Raw genomic sequence first — 20,371 nt, forward strand, 5'->3', positions numbered from 1 at the left:
GGGGCTAATTTGATTTCATCTTTTGAATAGTTTCTGGAGGGCTGGGGACAACGTCCTGGCACATCACATTTAGGCAGAAGACCCACCAGTCCCCTTTTTTCACCCTGGCCCTTGATGTGAGGGCTGTATGGACTTGGTGCAGTGTTTGCCCCAGAACTGTGCTCAGTCTTTGATTCTTGTTTCCATGAGAGCTGAGAAAGCTCAGCACTTTCCAGGACCCAACCCAACAACTTGGGCTGGTGCAAGCAGCACTAAGTCTCCTTGGGATTTCCCTTCCACAGCCTGCCATGTCCATCCAGCTCTGCAAGCTCAGAGCTGCTCTCATTTATCCCCTGCTGGTGTTTGGGTAGGCAGGATCAGGACTTGGTGCCAGGAAGATAAGTTGCTTCTCCCATTAAGGGAAAAATCAAATCACCCATCTCCACACCCAGGACTGACACCACATCAGCCTGGAGTCAGTTTTTCCTCGAGCCTTTAATGAAGTCTGCACCAAGTACTACTGCAATCTTGAGAATAAGATATTTAATGAAAGTAATGAAAGTCAGCAATGGTTCAAACCTGGCCCAGTGAGACCTTTTTGATTCAGGCCAGCAAAGCCCTACAGACATCTCTGCCAAAATCCAGTGCAGAATTCAGCCCCCACCAATTTTTCTACACAGCTTGGACCTTCCAGGTCATGGTGCATCCCTGAAAAGGGTGGTTTTCTCTCTAATACAGACGAATCCTTTGCTGTGGGGCTGCCAGACAGCCTTTTTTCCTCAGTGCCTAACATAAAACCTTTACCAGTGTGCCTCACCCCAGGCTGGTAGTGGGGAGTGCGAAGCACAAAACAGTGAAGCGATTCCCCACCATCACACAAGGGTCGGTGATACAGCCAGGAGACAAGCCCAGGTGGAAAGTGGGCAGGACATAGTGTAAGTAGTGACTATTCTCTATAAATCAAACACACTTTTTCTACTCTCCCCTGTGACTAGTTTAAGTGAAGGGGTTTGGGGTGCAGGAAACTTTCTGGCAGCGAGGGGAGAGAGTGTTTCTGGAGCAAATAGGATAACCAGCGATGCATCCAGCAGCGCAGAAACCCATCTGGGGACCTTCCCGGGTCTGCTGCTGCCATCTAGTGACTCGCTCAGGTCTGGATTTTAGGGCAAGGGAAGCGAGAGCATCCTGGAGAAGGGCGGACCAAATCCCCCTTCTGCCGGGCAGGGAAGGGTCCCTGCATCCCGGGATGCTCAAGCAAACAAATGTGCAGGCTGCCAGCACGGAGCCAGGCTGGATGGGACAGGATCTGTGGTGTGGGCTCTCTCTCTCAGCCTGGGGCCCCAAATCGAGCCCTGTAAAGCTGCTGCTGCTCCAGCACCTCTGTGCAGGTGCCTCGCAGGAACCCAGTGTGCTACAAGTGCCCTCTGTGCTGTGAGGCTCGGCACAAAGCTGAATACTCCTGGAGACAGAGATCTTCTTATCCTGCAGGTGGTCCATGAGGTCTGGGATGAGCCCCATCACCAGGGCACTGCAGGGAACTCATTCAGCAGCTGCTGGCCCAGGATCAGGTTCACTTGGCAGAGCCCCCAAAATAAGATGGGGAGGTATGGCCCAGCAGCAGAGCTCCCAGCTGAGCAGAGAGCCACAGAGGGGAATCAGCTGTTTGCCAAGCACTGGCTGGGCAAGCAACACCCATTTTCCACCAGAAAGTCTCTCGAGGAATTGCAAACTTTTTACTGATAGAGGCTGCCCCTGCTCAGTCCCCTGTATTGAATTGCCATGGAGAAGCTTGACTTACCCTTTTTATCTCAACACATCACATCTGGAAATCCCTGTGATTCTTCATTGCCTTGCACCTTATATCCTGTAATGAGAGGGTCACAAGTGCATTACACTCTGTGTGCTCACCATGGTCCCTTCTCACATGGCTGTGCCTGGGACAGTGGGTATAGCACATGAGTTACAAGTCAATAGAGAACCAGACCAAGAAAGTTAATCAAGTTAATGCATAATTCTGTAATGACTGCAGTGATACAGTGCTAGTCTGAGGTATTAGGATGCCATTTGTCGCTTTGTTTCAGAATCCTAGCACAAGTGGTGCCACCAAGTAGATCTTAGAAAGAGTGTTTCAGACAGTACAAAAATTCTTTATCCTTGTTGTGGAGTTTCTTGTGGTTCCTTTGGAGGGGATGATTCTCACTTATTGTGAATTTTTTTTGCATTTTGATAAGCCAAGACACCAGAAGTAATATACAGAAAATCATGAACATTACAAGCCAGCTCTGCACCAAGGTTCAGATGCTCTTGATGTTCTGTGTTCTCCCAACAGTGTGAAACAATCACAAATTCAAGACAACTTGCTTGGTTTGTTCTTGTTTTGATTATGGGCAAAAGGACTGAAAGAACTTAGCCCCTTGCCTATGTTTCTTATATATATGATGAAAAGATGAAAATATCAGAAGGGGGCCAAAAATCAAGTAACAAAGGATACCAGTCTCTATTTCTTTTCTCTTTTGCAGTACCGTGGTTCCCAAGAAGTATCCAGGAGCTGGACAGGTTTGCCAACCAGATCCTAAGCTATGGAGCAGAATTGGATGCTGATCATCCTGTAAGAATTTTTTTAGCAATTTCTCTAGTTAATGGCACTGATGTTTCTCTCATTTAAGTTTGCTCTTTTTTAATACAGATCTAGTAGACTAAATTTCACTTGGTGCAGGACAAGAAGACTATCACATTTCTAGGGTTATAATCAGCCCAATCCCTCGTTATGGAGTAAATCAAACCAAAGGTTGCTATAATTGAGCAAATGCCATGAGATCTTAAAAGTTGTAGTGGTTTTCAGAGCACAAGGCCACCACAAGGACACATCTAATCTTCCCAGGAGGCTCTGATGTAGTGATTCCAGGCTCACTTTGTGTATCACTAACAAGGAAAAGAAGTAACATGGCATAGCACAGAGAAAGAAAGACTTTTTTGATTCTTGATTACATACACATGATTTAGCTCAGTGTATTGTTACGTGGATACTAAATCTGACATGGTACTTTTAAGGTGACATGGACATGACAAAAGAAAATGTTCTTGGTTCAAAAAGTTTATGGTTTAAATGGTAGCATCAGAAAGTTCTGTTCATTGACTTAGCTGATAAAAAAAAATGTTTTGTGGTTTTTCAGTTTTGTTCAGATACAAGAATATTTTCTGCCTCTATTCCCTCTCCAAGCAAACAACAACTTACTTTCATTTGTCAAAACACACTGAGTTCCATGCAGCGCACCAGAAATTGCTGCTATTAGTTTAATTGAGATAGGATGATTATAAATAAATTACATGCAGTGCACCAAAAATTGCTGCTATTAGTTTAATTGAGATGGGGTGATTAGTCATTCACTACCTATTGCTTAATTCAAGACGTGTTATGTACCATGCACAATGATTCATGATGTTCACTGTGGTCATATGAGAGGCAGGATGAAAGGAGGTACACTGAGCCAATGGCCCCCTTGTGTGTCATGTGGGAATAGACCAGGATTGTATTTGAAAAAAGAACCAAGAAAAAAAAAAAAGAAAAGAAAAATATATAAAAAGAAATGAAGTGTCTTTCCTTCAGTTCCTAGAATTAGTTAGTGAGCACTTGTGCCTTAAAAAAAGCAAGCCAGCTGCTGGGGTAAATAGATGACAGTCCATAGAGTGCAGAAAAAGATAAATTAAAGGAGCCTGTGTTTTTAGTAAAGTGATGCATGGAATTTAATCACAATGACCTCCCTGACAGGTTAACCTTGGACAGTGCATTTTTTTAGCCATTGGCTGTCCCTTTTTGATTCACACTTGTGAATTTACACTCTGCTTCAGCTGCCTCCTGTACTTGGCTGTGTTTTGTGGCCCCTCAGTCCAGTTGTGCCATTGAGCACTAGGAGATGCATTTATGGATCTCTGGATCACTGCATTTATGCTGCAGTGCCCAGGGAGCTGTTCCTGTTTGCCCTGCAGAAGGGCATCCTAGCTTGGAAGGGAGGATGTTTCTGCACTCCAGGTGGTGAAGGCACTCCTGCTCCTGAGGATCTTTTAGTCCAAACAGCAGGCACACTGGGGTGGGAGAAGGGTTATCCTAGATGAAGATTTAGAGGTTTTATTTCTTATCCTTGGTTTTATTGCTAATTAGCTGCAAAGGTCAAGCTCCCAGCCACAAGGTCTATTAGACATTCTTTGTAGTCATTAATTGCTTTCAAATGGTTGAATTTGTACTACAAATAGGGGGTTTTGGCCTGCTAAGTGGCTACTGATCCTCCAGAAGTTTGAAAATGAGCACTTTTAAGTGTGGTTCATGCTGAAAATATGCCTAAAAGGTCCGATTGAGTTGATGAATGTGTTTCTAATATGTTTTGATTCTGGTTCTCTAGAGCAGCTCGGCTGTGCCAGGCACAGCAACAAGCTTCAAGGGAAACCAGAAGGGCGTGGTTATCCAAGTACTGATAATTCTGGGATGCTCTTGCCAGGGGCACCTTGTTGTTGCTGTAAAGGAACGTTTCCCTATCTTATAGGAACTGGAAATGAGAAAAAGAAAGGATTTATGGTGGGGCAGGGGTGGTGAGAGACTGTTGCTGCGCAGGGAGGCAGCCCAGGAAGGAGCTCTGCCCTTGCTGAGTGGAGCCTGGCAGAACAGAGGCAGCTTTCCCACCTGTAGCCATGGCATTTTCTGAAAAATCCTTTCCTTAAGATTTTTTCTCCTGAGAAGCTGAGAGGCCTCAGGAACAAAATTTAAGCAATGATTATCTGCTGCTGTGGAATGCAACAGGTGAATCTGTGATTGGTCTCGTGTGGTTGTTTCTAATTAATGGCCAATCACAGTGAGCTGGCTCGGACCCTGTGTCCGAGACACAAGCTTTGGTTATAATTCTTCCTTTTATATTCTTAACTAGCCTTCTGATTAAATCCTTTATTCTATTCTTTTAGTATAGTTTTGATATAATATATATCATAAAATAATAAATCAGCCTTCTGAAACATGAAGTCAGATCCTCGTCTCTTCCCTCATCCCAAGACCCCTGTGAACACTGTCACACCCACTGACCTTGCTGCCCTTCTGGGATGCACCAGCCATGCCTGTGGGTGCTCACTGATGGGAAGGCTCTTCACCTTTTTCCTTTACTGACCATTTTGCATGGACTGAGCATCAGTGTTTCTCTGCAGGGGTTCAAAGATCCCGTGTACCGGGCCCGGAGGAAGGAGTTCGCGGATATCGCCTACAACTACAGACAGTGAGTACCCACGGCATGGGACAGACCAAGCCCTCATCTCCTGCCCTCATCTCCTGCCCTCTCCTAGGCTGCTCACCCTGCTGCCTACCCCTGCTTTTCCACAAGCATCCTCCTGCTGTTGTCTTTTCTCTGTCACGTGTTTAAATCTTCCTGTTCACGCATTTATCCCCAAATCACAGCCAAACAAAGGTAAATTGTTCCAGGCACACGTTTAGAAGAGACATCATCTCCCTTCTCTCCCCACAACACCCCTCTTTCCCAGCTTTGTTGTCTAACTGAGCAGCAGGCTGTTGCTGCTACAAAGGCCTGAGCATTGAATAAATCTGGTATTCCCCATTAAACCAGGGCTGGGGGAGGAGTGCCTATCATTAACATTAAAGCAGGATCTGCATACACTATTAAAATAATGAATAACATATGGTTCTGATGCTAATCCAGCGTCTGTTACCCTACTTTTATCATGTCTAATCCAGCTGCAATCAGCAATTTAGGCTTTCATTTCCCAAGAAAAATAAATTAATAGAGATGATAAATTCAGTTAGAGCTTATTTGATTGCTTTCAATGATCAGATCTGGAGGAGAAAAAATTCTGTTTCCAGAGACACTTGTGTGTGTAGATCAGTACTACTGGGCTTGATTCTTCCTGGGACTGGTAAAAACTGTGTTTGCAAAGTAAAATTAACATATATTGTAAATTTTGGGCTACAATTTGCAATTAATATCTTTGCAAGATAGCCCTTGAGCCAAAGAGCTAAGAATGTAATCACAAAAGGAGAGACAAAATTGGATTGGTTTATGGAAAGTACAAAATGTCAGGTGAAAAAAGTCAGAAATCCAGTTTATAGCCAGAAAATTTGGATAAGGTTTTTGTGTCTAGATGTGAACAGATCTAATGTCCATTCCTAGATGTCCCACAGAAGATACAGAGAAGTGGACAGGAGGAGAGGCACAACCAAAGTTATCAGGCTTCACTGAAAAGGAAAGGGTTCTTAAGTTGTGAAGGTGCTACACAGCTGCCACAGTGAGATGGGCCAGTGGTTGCTTGCCTTGTATTCTTCCTAACATTAATTTAATCCTCTTCTCTATCCCTTCTTTTGCATCTGTTCTGTACTCTTTCTTTGTGCTGTTTGCCCCTACTTTGCCTTTGCTTTTTTTGCCTTCTCTCATGATAGATTAACCCACTGTTTTTTGTTGAATGCCCAATTTCCCTGATTTCTCTTTGCTTTTAGCTTCCCTCCTTCCTCTGCCTTACTTTGCTTCTGACCCCATTGATCCCTATAATTTTTTTAATTGAAATTTGAAAGGTTTTAAAGTCATAGCTTCCCCCAGTAGTCCTGGAAGGTCAAAAGAAACCACCTGGAAGGTGGTTGAGGATTATTTAGGAGTGCTATAGGAACGAAAATCACCCGGCAATCCTCATAATTCAACATGATGTTTAAAGCTCCACAGATCAAGGAGAGCTGATACAGAGAGACAGAAGGTGATGGTTCTCCAGAGGAGCTGCCCTGAGGCTCAAGAAAAAAGAAACAGAGAAAGTGGGAGATGGTGGGGTGTCATCAAGAGTTTAACAATGGGTCTCTGGGGTTTGGAAAGCTTCAGCATTGTTCCAGCAGTGTTGTTAAACCTATTAAGTTACTTAAACCCCTTTGATTATCTCAAAGCTGCTGGATTCACCTATGGCCTTAACATTATTGCTAAGGAATTGGTTGTTCACAGGAGGCCAAACTGCACTGCTTGTGATGGATAACTCCTGTTAGCTTCAACATGAGCTAAGCACGTGGAGGCCTGAGGGTGGGATTTAACTCATAATTGCTCCTTACAATTCTAAAAAGTCAAACTGGCTGGAGTCTGCATCTGTTACGGCACAGAGCACAGATCAGAATTTCTCTGTCACTGCAGCAGAGTTTTATGGAGCTGATGGTTTCATGTTTTTACAAAAAACATTAATGAAATGCTCACTAGAGCAAGAAGTAAAACAGCTTCTTCATATCAAGAAAGAAAAAACAAATTGAAACCAACAGCGAGCAAGTATTTTTAGAAGAACACCTTTAAAAGACAAATGAGCACTGATTTATTTTTAACACAATAATGCAAGGAGCTGTCTAAAGGCCATTATCTCAGCCAAGGTCATTAGAGCCTTTCCAGACACTTCCTAGGGACAAGTGAGGTTCCTTTTGCACTTGCACATCAACCCAAAAGCAGCTCCTCTCCTGCACCAGCAGCTCCTGCCCAGTCCTAGTAAGGCTGCAACATGAAGCAGAATAACAAAACTGTTTTGAAAATGGAAAGTGGGAAAGGACAAAGAGCATGTTGATGGCATAAGACATTTTCTGTGGCTGCTATTGAGGACATCCATTTTCTTTCTAGTGGCCAACCTATTCCTCGTGTCACCTATACGGAAGAAGAAAGGAAAACTTGGGGCACTGTCTTCAGGGAGCTGAAGAGTCTGTATCCAACTCATGCTTGCTATGAACACAACCACGTGTTCCCACTGCTGGAGAAGTACTGTGGCTACAGGGAGGACAATATTCCCCAGCTTGAAGATGTTTCAAATTTCTTGCAGAGTAAGTTTGAAGCCCCTAAAAGAACCAAATGAAATGAAAGGCCTCAGCTATCAGTGGGGGTGGTGCTTCCAGAGAAGGAAAAACAATCCTTGATTTAGCAAAGGTTCCCTAAGATGTTTGGGCACATCACTTAGCCTGTGTCCCAGGTCTTTCTCTAATGCTTCTGGGGATACAATGGGACAAATGCTCAGATACTGTGCTGGTGGTATTCCTGGGCAGAAAATTGCCTGGAATTAAACTCTATTTAACATAAGGAGGTGAGAAACAACTGCTCACTTTGAAAATTTAAAAAGATTTATTAAACCTTAACAAAAATGTAACGGAAGGACGATATAAGGAAAAATTCACTGGGAACTGCTCGTGTGCATAACATGTGGCTGGTTCATCTTCAAGACGGATGCTCAGTGTTTTATACCCCTGGGGTTGCATCAGCCAGCCCTGGCCCCTCCCAAAGTCTGACAGTCAGCTCTTCTTTGCCATTTATTAGTGGAGATGCTTTCTTGTACCTTGATTGGAGGTCAGGTGTTGCCTTTCCACATCCCCTGAGCACCAAGCTTTTCCATTCCCCACTGCCCCATGCCAGGGACACCTGTACAGCTTCTTTGTGCCTGTCCTGGACAAACCAGGGGCAGAAAGGGAACGATGGGGAGAACAGAGGACATCTAAACTACAATAACATAATTGTACATCATTAAAGCTTTTCTTAATATTCACACAATAGATATCTTTAATTGCGAGAGCAAATAATCTCATTATCCATCTATAACAAGGAGATTAAAGAAAAAACCAAAACAACAGCCATCAACAAACTTTTCCCTCTCTAAGGAGTCTGGATGGGGATAAATCAAGCACAGAGCTGTTTTTAAGGTGCTGTCTGTCTGTCCCTTCAGGCTGCACTGGGTTTCGGCTGCGTCCCGTGGCCGGCTTGCTCTCCTCCCGGGATTTCCTGGCGGGGCTGGCGTTCCGCGTGTTCCACTCCACGCAGTACATCCGCCACGCCTCCAAGCCCATGTACACCCCGGAGCCGTGAGTACCCCGCCACACCGAGGGTGTCAGGCTGCTGCACACCACCAGCAGGCTCAGACCAGCTGGGAAAGCTGCCTGGGGCTCCTGGGAACAGGGCTAAGGGAGAGCAGCCAAGGATCTGCTTTCTTCTGGAAACGTTTATGGAGCCTTTCTAGTGTGTTTAACAGTCTGCATCCACTTCTGCAAGTTCTCCTGGGGCACACAAGAGAGTTTTGCTTGTGTGGTGGCTGGGATGCAAGAGAGCAGTGTGCAAGGGCACTTAGCTCTTAGCACCCAAGTAGTGCAGCAAGGACATAACCTGCTGCAAGCAAGCTTCTGGCAGTAAGACAGGAGAATCCCAGGCTCCTCAGAAACTCAGAACCCATCTCTTTTTAATTTTGGAGTGTTTCTCTCTGTCCCTATCTGTTGGGAAGGATGAAACAGGAAACCCGTATTATAAATATGATTGTCTGACAAAAGATTTTGAGACTATGGAAACTATAAGTGAGATTGAAATGAAAACAAGCTTTGAGATACCTTAGTTGCTGAACAACTGGAAAACAATGGTGTGGCTGGACTGAAGGTGATTCCCTTTTGATGAAACAAGACCCTCTGCTTGCAGACAGGCCCAAGGGTCAGAGCAGACCCTACTAGCTTGGCAGAAGGGGTCCAAAGAGGAGTTTTTAGGGTTTAAAATGTGACACAGTATGGTAATGTAGTGATTCTTATAGGCTGTATGTAAATGCTATAGGATTTGTATCTTGTACTAGATTGGTTAGTGAGAATCAGAATATTCAACACAGAAGAAGATTTATGGTATTGTAATGGGAACTTTGCTCTCTTATGCTTTTGCTGTCTTACCCTTTTTACTCCGTTACACTCTTACTCACTTTCCCTCTCATCCTCTCTACCCCTCTCTTCTCTTGGGCCTGCTCCGAGCTGTGGCTGGCAGCTCCAAGCAGGGCCCTGCACCCAGGCCCTCTGCAATAAACCCCAAATTCCACAACCTGACTTCAGAGATCTCTCATCTCCATCCATACTGACTGTCCTACCCCCCCCCGACGCTCCTACACCTTTCCGCTGTCCTTTTCCACTTGCCACTTTAAAAGCAGATGTCTTATTCTGTTTCATATTGTTGCAATTCTTCCTTGTTTTTTTTTTTTGCTTCCTACTTTCCACAAACTCTTTTTCCTTTCTTTTATCTTTTTTTGATTATTCTGATTTTCTTTCCTGCTTTTGTTTACCCAATTGTCAGGCTGAAATGTCTTTTTTCTTCCTTTATTTCTTTTTCGGACATGTTATCCCCTTCTTCCCATCTCACCAAATCACTTGTCCGTATTTGAAAAAATCTAACAGTCCCTGCTGCTGAGGGATGTATGATGCAAAAACACAGAAAACCCTGGGGTTTGCAAGCATTTCTACCACAGAAATAATTTCAGAGCAAAATGTTTTCCTAGGAATGATATCTGCTGGTAGGAGCAAATGCACTGTGCTCTTGACAGTGCGCTGGCTCTAGGGCATTCTTCCAGCATTGCTGGACTTTTCCTGAATCACAGTTATTCAGATGTCATATTTTCCTGCAGTGATATTTGTCATGAGCTGCTAGGACATGTGCCTCTCTTTGCTGATCCCAGTTTTGCTCAGTTTTCCCAGGTAAGTTATTCAGTGGTAATATTATGTACATAATTAAACACACAGTAATTTAGAGGATGATCCAAGAGCTATGAAGGGTGGTGCAGATTCACCTTTAATCATACTGTGTAATGAGGCTAAGGTGGTTTATTTATTGCTTGAAATCTGGACACAATTCACAGAGGTAAAAACATAAAGTCCAACTCCAAACATGATCTTGTGTGAGTTGCTTTTTGACAGTACCTGTGAAGCAATAATTTTAAAACCTTCCTGCAGATGTTGATCCTTCTGAGTGAAGTCATATAACTCATGAGTCAGATGGATTATTACCTCATGATGACATTCAAATGTTAGGGAAAATGGAGATTTTGTTTTGTTTTCTGTTAAAATGACATTGGGGGCTGAGTGAGGTGTGGAACTGTCTCAGCTGTAAGCAGGGGAGAAGGCTGGAGAGGAGAGTTCTTTTTGGGAGTGTTAATGTCTCTGGAAAAGAAGCCAAACCCTGGTGAAGCAGTAAACTTTTGGCTGCATCCTACCAGAAAACATGGAAATACACAAAGAGAAAGGCATAAAAACAGAAAACTTGGAAATACACAGAGAGAAAGACATAAAGGCTGAAAAAGGGAAGGGAGGGAGGGAGGGAGGGAGGGAGGGAGGGAGGGAGGGAGGGAGGGAGGGAGGGAGGGAGGAAGGAAGGGAGGAAGGAAGGGAGGAAGGAAGGAAGGAAGGAAGGAAGGAAGGAAGGAAGGAAGGAAGGAAGGAAGGAAGGAAGGAAGGAAGGAAGGAAGGAAGGAAGGAAGGAAGGAAGGAAGGAAGGAAGGAAGGAAGGAAGGAAGGAAGGAAGGAAGGAAGGAAGGAAGGAAGGAAGGAAGGAAGGAAGGAAGGAAGGAAGGAAGGAAGGAAGGAAGGAAGGAAGGAAGGAAGGAAGGAAGGAAGGAAGGAAGGAAGGAAGGAAGGAAGGAAGGAAGGAAGGAAGGAAGGAAGGAAGGAAGGAAGGAAGGAAGGAAGGCTTGATGTAACATCTCAAAAGACAAAAGTCAGTTTGATCTCGTTGGCAAGTTTTCAGTATTGCCTTTAGGCTTTGCCCTTTCTCAGAACTGATGTTTCCTCCCAGATAAGCCCTGTACCTTGGCTTACAAGGATTTGACATGGTGATAAACTGCTCTAATGCCTTTGGTGTGTGTGGGAAGAGCCCTCTGAGTTCTGCACTATGCAGTCCTCACTAGAGCAAATCAAGGAATGAACCTGGCTATATGTAGTCTCATGGGTTTGTCTTTTGAATCCAACTATTGCATGCCTCCTGGAAAAATCTCCATTAGCTCCCAAGGTATGAATAAGCTCTTTCAAATCATGCCCTGTCATTCAGAAAAAATAGCTCATTCAAGGCTCCAGGAAAACTCCTTTAATCAGGACCCATCAAAACAAAGAGAAATACATAAGGTGTGTAGGTGTGATTGATTTGCCTCCTTTTGTCCCTATCATTCATTGTAGGCTTGATCAAAAGCCTGTCAAAGCAAGAGGAAAATTTTATTTGACCTCAATGGGCTTTGTACCAGGCACAAAGGATCATGCCTTGTAAATGACATTTGGACAAGACCCTTTGTTCATTTTTGGAGAGATTTCTGGTTTAAAATTGATCTTGCATGATAGCAACATGTCCTGTAAACATTTGTGTGTGGTAGTAGGCAATGGTAACATTTAAAATGTGAGCAATTACATAAGATGGGCAGGAAGAATGTTTGCAATAAACAGCTTGAAGAATAATGGTTTATTGTTACAGGAAATTGGACTGGCATCTCTGGGAGCTCCAGATGATTTCATCGAGAAACTTGCCACGGTAATTTAATAAATGAGGGCTCAATTTTCCAAAGCTCCCTGTGCTGTCTTAATTCTGCTGCCACTGAAGTCACTGATAGAACTCCCATAGAGCTGAATGGGATCAGAGTGAAGACCACGATTGGAAAACCCTACCCTGAAACAGTTGCACTAAAGGAAAAATAGCTTTGGCACCCCTTATTCAAAGTGACAGTTGTGATTAAACACAGAAGCCCAAATGAGATTTCCTCCAGCACAAACACATTGGGCAAGAAAAGATTGTATGTTGCTACATCCCCACAGGAAATTTCAAGAAGCAGCTTCTGTAGCTATTTCACCTTCAAGCATCTCTTCCACTTTGCCAACACAGAATACACTTTGTATTCAACACAGATCACCTGGATAGCTACTCTGAGACTACTGAGGCCCAGAGTTGAAAACTGTGAATAAAACTGGGGGTGTTGCTCTGAGTTTAGTGCTTCCAGTGCCAAATGGAGGGCACCTGGGCAAAGAATTCCACCAGCTTTGACACTTGTGATAGATGGGGTATTTTTTTCTGAGCCAGGGCAGGTATCCTTTCAAAAGGACAGACCCAGGAGTCAAATTAGGCTGCTCACCACCTTCCTTCTCTATTGCACCAACAGCCTGGTCACGCCGCTGCTGCAGTCAGATTCCCTGTGTGAAACAGGACTCAAACTTTTCTAAAATAAGGTTCAAACTTCCACTGGGTTGGCCAGCCAAAATAAAGCTTTATTGCTATAATTTCATTGCTCCTGCTGACAAAGATAAGCACAGTAAAACACAGCTTTGTTTGTCATGGAACTGAACTGATTCTCAGGCACAGAGAATCTAGTACTGTGCTTCTCCTAGGAGAAGAATTTCAGTCTGAAGGGACATTTATTGCATTTATTCACTTGAATTTGACACACAACACCATCTTATATAGAAATGAAAACTTTAAATGTATTCAAAATAAATGGTGTACTTTTTATCTAGTAATAATAAGTTTCTGTCTCATTTTCTTTCCAGGTTTATTGGTTTACCGTTGAGTTTGGGCTTTGTAAGGAAGGAGATTCCCTCAAGGCATATGGTGCAGGGCTGCTGTCTTCATTTGGGGAGCTGCAGGTGTGTTCTAGAAAATATTTCAAATGTGTTTATAATTATTCAAATTTATTTTCTGAATATCTTTGGGTCTTTGGTTTTGCTTCATAATTTGTGCACAGAAGTAGGATGAAATGTAGTACTTCATTGTAGATCTCTGATAAATGTGTAGGTGTATGGATACACAGGGAACTCACAGCTCCTTCCTTCCCAGTAAGTGACATTATCACTGTATCCCACAGGAGAAACTCTTCCCTGTCTGAAATGGAGGTGCTCTTGATTTCTTTCACAGCATGTTCAAGCACTCTTACACTGAAATTAATTTCTTACCTTTTTGTTCATAGTATTGTTTGTCAGATAAGCCTGAGATTCGGCCTCTTGCCCTGGAGAAGACTTCTGTGCAGGAGTACTGTGTTACTGAGTTCCAGCCCATCTACTACGTTGCTGAAAGTTTTAAAGATGCAAAAGAAAAGCTAAGGTACTCCAGTAATTCCAGAGAAGAACTCACTCTTGCCTGCTGCAAATACAGAGGATCTCATTGCCATAATGGGTCTTGGGTTGCCAATCATGTTTTGAGAGGCATTAGAAAAATCAGTGCAATGCTTCATGATAATAAACATTTTATATCCTTAGAATCTTGGGCAAAAATGAGTAGTAACAGGAATATACCTTATGCATGAAACCAAGAATTTGTGCTTAATGTAACCAAGGGCTTCGTCTGTCTAACCAAAATGAAACAAAAAAAAATTATTTGTTCAATTGCAGTGATACTAACATTTGAAGTCAAATCTGGCTAATTAATGCAAACCAAGTAACTTTACCATTACTACAAATAACAGTTCTTGTAAAAAAAAATTTCACAGTATCTACTCCTTTTCCTCTGAAGTTATGTCCAGGTTCAGTTCTGATTCTTGGAACAGGAATTGCTCAGCCTGCATTGGGGTTCAGCTTAATTTTCACCTTGACAATATTTTTATTCCTGTTAAAACACCAATGCACTGCCATTATTTCTGGGTGTTAGTCAAGCTATGGAGTTCACGCTCAACTTATTTCTCACTTGGAGATGCCACACACAGGCTTGTCCCAGACCTGCAGTCCCTTATCTTTCTACCATTCAAAAATAAATTGTTCTGTATCCCAAGATATTCTCCTGCCTCAGGCTCCCCTGCTCTGAGGCCTTCCTAGCTCACTGCCCTGCTGCTTCCTTAGTTGTCATAAATCTGCAGCTTTTCCTTGTGCCCTTTTCTCTGGGAAAATACCTGGGAAAGATGCTCTTCTCTTCTGGGCTGTGACACTGATATACAGCACACAGCTTCTGTCTTCTCTGTATATAAGCAAGCTCCTTGAGAAGGGGAAAATGCTGCAACAAAATACCTTGGAGCTTTTTTAATTTGCTTCACTGATCAAACTGAAAAAAAGGGGTTAAATTGAAATAGAAGTTCTGGGGTTTGGTCCAGTCCCTGTGTTAGAGGCTTGCACCTGGACTTGTGTGTTTGTGAGTAAGAGAATACCTTTCTGAGAAATTATTCTGACACTGACCTGAAAGATCTCAGCTTAAGGAATTCATCTTCTAATTGGGATCTTGCCTTCAGCTGAGATTTAGCAAAGCCATCTTCTAATGCGATCTCTCCTCTTAGAAAAACTAGACCAACGCTGCTAAATTCATCATAACCAATATTTTTGGGTATTCATCATGTCCAATTCATCATAACATAATATTTTTTCACTGCCACACCTTGTGGCCTGTTCATACTGGGTCCTGTTTGAGACAGTGTCCTTAATAAGGTTAATTATAAGGCTTATACTGAAGAAGCTCTGTGAGGGTGGCATCCAGTATATTCCACAGTTCTGGGCGTATGGGATTTACCCTGCTGAGTCACAGTCTGTGTACTGGGGCTCCATAATCAACTCCTGCGTGCTTCCCTTCCTCTTTCAGCAATAACTCCAGTAACACAAAGCAGATCTATAAGCCAGTATCCTGCTGGGGTCCACAAGGAGCCTGGAACAATAGCCCTGACCATCTCATCCCATTCAGAGCCTTTCTTTCCGCAATTCTGTGGTTATGCAAATTAATATTTTCCCAGGACACCAAAATCTCAATGCTTTTGACATGGAATTAACTGTTTTGCAGAAGAAGATGCTGCTTTACTCGAATAACTATAGTCTAGTTTTTAAATTACCTGCAAACTACCAGGTAATTTAAGAGCAAGACAATGACAAAAGTTTGGTGCCTCCTTGCTCCTTGGCATGCCAGGATGATGTAGATCCTTGACCTTAATTCCCCAGAAACTCAGACTTGGATTAGAATTCCTACCTTTTGCACTAATGACAGGAAAATGAGGTTTTCAAGCTTCGTAGATCCCAGTTGCTACACAGTTGGCCTATACCAGGAGCAGTGTTGCCATGCCAATAGCTTAGTTCTGTTCAGAAAAAAAAAACAGAGGTGATAAGGACAAATGCAGTTTCAAGTGTGTTGTAGGTCTCAGATCAATCAGTAGGAATTTCAGTTATTTCTTCCCATGGATTTTCTTATCCCCATAATCAACAAATTCACACACCAAGAAATTAGTTAGTGGAAAAATAAAAATTAAACTGTACATTTGTTTATGCTTTTTCCCTCAGGAAATTTGCTCAAACAATCCCTCGTCCTTTCTCTGTCCGGTACAATCCCTACACACAGAGAATTGAAGTCCTGGACAATGCAAAGCAGCTGAAGAACTTAGCTGACACGATCAACAGTAAGGAACTCCACATTTGTTACCTTGAATTCCTCAAAACTTGGGTCAGAAATAGGAGGCACAAGGCAGATTCCATCTGGTTGCATTTTATGCTCTGAGCCTATCCAAGATAAGGCAGCACATATCTCCTTTCTCATGAAAAAATTACTTTCCAATTCTAGCCAAGCTCTAACAAGCATTTCCACTTGACTGTAACTTGCTAAATCTGAAAAACTCAGTTTTGGGGGAGCTGCTAGGAAATGGCAGATGGCCTTGAGGTGGATCCTGGCTGTTTTCAGTAAGGAAGAGAAGGAGAAGCCTGGCTTTGATCACATTTTCCCCCTCACATTGGCTAGCCGGCTGAGACCCAGCTCCTCTGATGCTGTGAGCCAGCCTTCTGTGGCTGATGAAGGCAAAGGGATGACTGCAGACACAGCTCCAGTAAAACCCTAATAAACATGTCCAGTTCAGCACTTCTGTGCTCACCTTGTTCTGTAAGAGAACAGCTGTAAAGGGAAAAAAACACGCAGGAGTGTTAGAATGGGCTGGTTCTGGAATTAACTGCTCTGATTATTTCCTTTGCAGGTGAGATTGGGATCCTTTGCAACGCCCTCCAGAAGATCAAATGAAGATTTGCTGTAACTTGCTCGTGACTAAAAGCTGCCAGTCTTGATCTAGCCTCAGTCTATTATCTTCCAGTGAACTGCATCAATAATTATGCTATATATCTTAATTATTAGAGATTAGCAGAGAAACAGACATCTATAGGTGACCCTCAACTCTTCTGGCCTTCGCCAATCCATCTTTTTTCTCACTGATGTATAAAAATTACCTTATTCCTGGGAACCTGGGGGAAGTCTGCATATGTTTTGTGTCAAAGGTTAGCAGAAGGAGATCTTCACCATGCAGACCATAATCTGCTGCACCTGTGAGGTCTGGGCCCAGGGATGGGGTGTCAGTGATGACCAGAGTGATCCACCTTGCCTTCTCTCACAGTCACTCTCCACTCAGTGCCCCGCAGTTGTCCAAGGTTCCCGTGGATCTGGAACTCTACACCTTCCAGGGTATGCAAGGAGATCTGTCAGGGTGCAAGGGGAGATTTCTCTTAGCAGGCAAACTCACAGTGCATGGCTGATGTGTGAAGGCTACATTTTTCTTTGCGAATGTCCTTCCCTGAGAGGTGTCTCTTAACTTTCTGGTCTCACAGCCTAGAAGGTGGGTACCAGCATCTGGAAATGGAGAGGAAGTGCCTTTTATAATGCAGCTGGAAATGCTGGAGCCTTCCAACTCCTAACCCACCGTGTCTGTGGCTAGAGTCCCCACAAAGCCATGGAAGGCCTGGCCCAGCTGTGCCCCAGTCTAACTGCCTTCCAACCCAAACATGTTGTCTTTCAAGACAGGTCCTAAGTAATGACACCTTTTTGTATCTCCACTGCCCATCTGAGCGTTAATCTCCTTTTTTTCTTTTGGTGAAAGCAGTTTTAATTGTCCTGGAGTATATCTCAACTGTGCCAGCAAATGGAACCAAAGGTGGCTCCAGCTTAACTCAACAGCTGAGCATGGAGAGAGAAGAGTTTTGCTGTTCAGGAAGCTCTTTCTGTATTTACCCAATAAATTTCACTCAATCAGCATTAAGTGCCCTCTTGGACTGGTCCACATTGTATAATTCTTGTAGCTCCCTGGTTGGAGGAGGGAACTCATCATTGGAGCAGAATGGAGCAAGGCAAAGCTGAACTGCATTTCCAGCTTGAAGCAATTGTGCATCATGACACTAACATGGCTCAGGGGTCACATTTCTGTCAGAAGATTGAAAGATGGAGAGGGATTTGAAAGCCCACGAGTCTCATACCTGTGATAGTACTAATTTTGTATTTATAGTTTGAGAATCAATATGGCTTTCATGTAAGCATCATCCTTTAGGAAGATAGAAAATACAGTTCTTTTCATTATATATATGGTAGGTAATAACATTAATTTAAGGAAACCAGCTGGAATCCTTTTCAATAGACATATATTTATGCAAAATGGTATCATTTTGGTGCTTTGAAGTAACCTTTTTTATCTCAGTATCTTTTTATTCCTTTTTTTCTCATCACAATGTCTCTCTAGATCTTTCAATCCCACTTGACATGTATTTTCAGTGTGAAAGTAGCCCATATTTTTCTCTCTTGATATAATAGGACCCATGAGGTAACTGTATACTACAAAGAGGCAATTTCATCCCAAGGGTAAAGTCTTTCAAACTAATCCTCAGACAGCTTTCCAAGCTCCTCTGCTTCTGGCTTGAATGACAGCAGCAGTAGTTCTATAGTGATATTGAGAGCTCAGGATTCATGACTTTCTTTTATGTGCAAGTGGAATAGTTAGAGAATATTGATGCCACATGTCTGATTCTCTGTGGCTTAATACAGGTTTAAATGAGCAATAGTTCCAGCCAAAGCATCATGGCATGGCTGCTCAGCAAGAGATGAAGAAAAATTAAATGTCCAGCATTTTAAAAGCAGAGGAAATGTATGAAAAGTAGATTTTCTTGCAGAACAAATAATCTTGTACCTAAGTACTTTAAATACTACAAATAAATCACATTTTAAATAGTACTCCTTAATGGGTGACTTCTTATTTTTTTGTCTAAAGTTCCAGCTGTGTAGGAAATGCTTTTTGCATTATCAGACTGGTGTAAATCCTCCTTGTATGGTAAGCATCCAAATCAACCAGAATTAAATACTCAGGTAAGAGGTAATACCCATCTGAGGTGCTCTCCAGGACAGAAAAAGGCTCTCCTGGGCTGGGAGACTGTCACTCATCCAGCCAAGATTATGAAATTCCCTGATGTGTGCCATTGACATGCACAACCAAGCCCAGCTTCCTCTACATTTGCATACTCAGAACTTTCTGGGTGCTGCTCTGACTAACCTACCCCAGGCTAATCTTTTAGGTCACCTTCCTCACTTCTATCCCACTGTGATCACATTTCTTGGTGTCCTCATGCCCAGCTCAGTTCCAGGTGATCAAAGAAGCTTTTTGTGAGGCCCTTTCCTTCACAGTGACCTTGGCCCAGGTCAATGGCTGTGATGGAGGGACGCCAGTCTGCACTGGTGGACACCTCTGGGTATCTTGAGATGCCTACATCTGACAGCAGTCTTGTAAAAGGGACATTTTAGTCCCTAAAAATGCAGAAATTGTTGAAAAAGGGTTTAAGCACAGGAGCAGTCCACAGGAATGCATTGTTTTTAAAATTCCCTCTGCTGCTTCAGACCGTGCTGGCCGCTCTCAAAGACATTTTGATGTTCAGATGTAACCATCTAAATCAACCTAAATAAACTAAAAATGTTAATGCAACATCCATCTCAAATGAGTGGCCCTCTGCTCATACAGGATAAAGATACCTGAAATGGTACCAGATTAAAAAAAAGAGCAGGTTGCTTGTGGTGATCAGATGTGGCCTTCTCCTGTACCAAACCTTGCCACCACTGCTGCAAAGGGAGGACAGAGGGGTGGTCTGATCTCTGGACCTGCAGAATGACCTTCACAGGGGCTCTGGCACACTGTGACTTGAGGTATGAAGATATGGGTGCTCATATCCAGAAATAATTCTTTTTATGTCAAGTTTAAGGGAAGGGAAGATGTGCCTGCCCTGTCAGGAGCAGAGCTAAATCCCCCTGGAACTTATCCTGCCACCCACATGAAAGATGTGACCCTGGTCTTTTTGAGAGCCTATTTCACTGGGAGAGAAAATAGTGACAGAAACAGGTTCCAAGGGAGGAATGTAGCCTGGGGGCAGCACTCCACTCTTGGAGGGGTAGAACAGGTTCAGACCCTGTGGGTAGGAAAAGCTCAGAAACAGGCAATGGATTCTGACTCTGGCTGAGGTCTCTCTGGCACTCTCAGATCTCTGTCTGTGCAGAGGAGACAACACTCAGAATGGGCTATGATTTGGGGAAAAAGCCCATTGGTTCACTGGGGATGCAGATAATACAGAGAGAGCCCCAGTGAGGTGAGACAGAGTGGGGATGAAGGGCAGTCTCAGACTCTGTGCAGGCCAGTCCAGCCTGGGAGATGTAAATGGACCTCAGGCTAATCCATTGCCTCTCCACAAAGGAAGCCCTTTCCAGGGCTGAACAGCTTGCAGACACCTTCAAACAGAGCAGGAGGACTGCACTTTGAAGTCCCCAGGGGAGGAGGGCCACCTTGGCTCTTGCGCACATCCTACGCAGGCGGCTTCCCTTGACGTGCCTGGCACGGCCACCATAAATGTCCCTACACCCTACACAGAGCAGCCAGCCTGTGTCCCTGCTCCTGGCAC

The 20,371-nt window shown here is 43.5% G+C and overlaps 1 protein-coding gene across 1 annotated transcript in view; it reads left to right on the top strand.

Moving 5' to 3' along the window:
• PAH (phenylalanine hydroxylase) overlaps window positions 1–18,665 on the top strand; it is a 36,874-nt gene extending 18,209 nt beyond the window's left edge. Inside the window, exons 5-14 of the mRNA XM_058804748.1 lie at window positions 2,499–2,587; window positions 5,167–5,234; window positions 7,602–7,798; window positions 8,689–8,824; window positions 10,387–10,456; window positions 12,216–12,272; window positions 13,280–13,375; window positions 13,696–13,829; window positions 15,974–16,089; window positions 16,654–18,665. Coding sequence (XP_058660731.1) covers window positions 2,499–2,587; window positions 5,167–5,234; window positions 7,602–7,798; window positions 8,689–8,824; window positions 10,387–10,456; window positions 12,216–12,272; window positions 13,280–13,375; window positions 13,696–13,829; window positions 15,974–16,089; window positions 16,654–16,697 — 1,007 coding nt within the window. The 3' untranslated portion in view covers window positions 16,698–18,665. The remainder of the gene's footprint in view (window positions 1–2,498; window positions 2,588–5,166; window positions 5,235–7,601; window positions 7,799–8,688; window positions 8,825–10,386; window positions 10,457–12,215; window positions 12,273–13,279; window positions 13,376–13,695; window positions 13,830–15,973; window positions 16,090–16,653) is intronic.
• Window positions 18,666–20,371: the final 1,706 nt, after the last annotated feature.

The sequence above is a fragment of the Ammospiza caudacuta genome, chromosome 5 (assembly GCF_027887145.1).
Source record: "Ammospiza caudacuta isolate bAmmCau1 chromosome 5, bAmmCau1.pri, whole genome shotgun sequence".
Taxonomy (NCBI): domain Eukaryota; kingdom Metazoa; phylum Chordata; class Aves; order Passeriformes; family Passerellidae; genus Ammospiza; species Ammospiza caudacuta.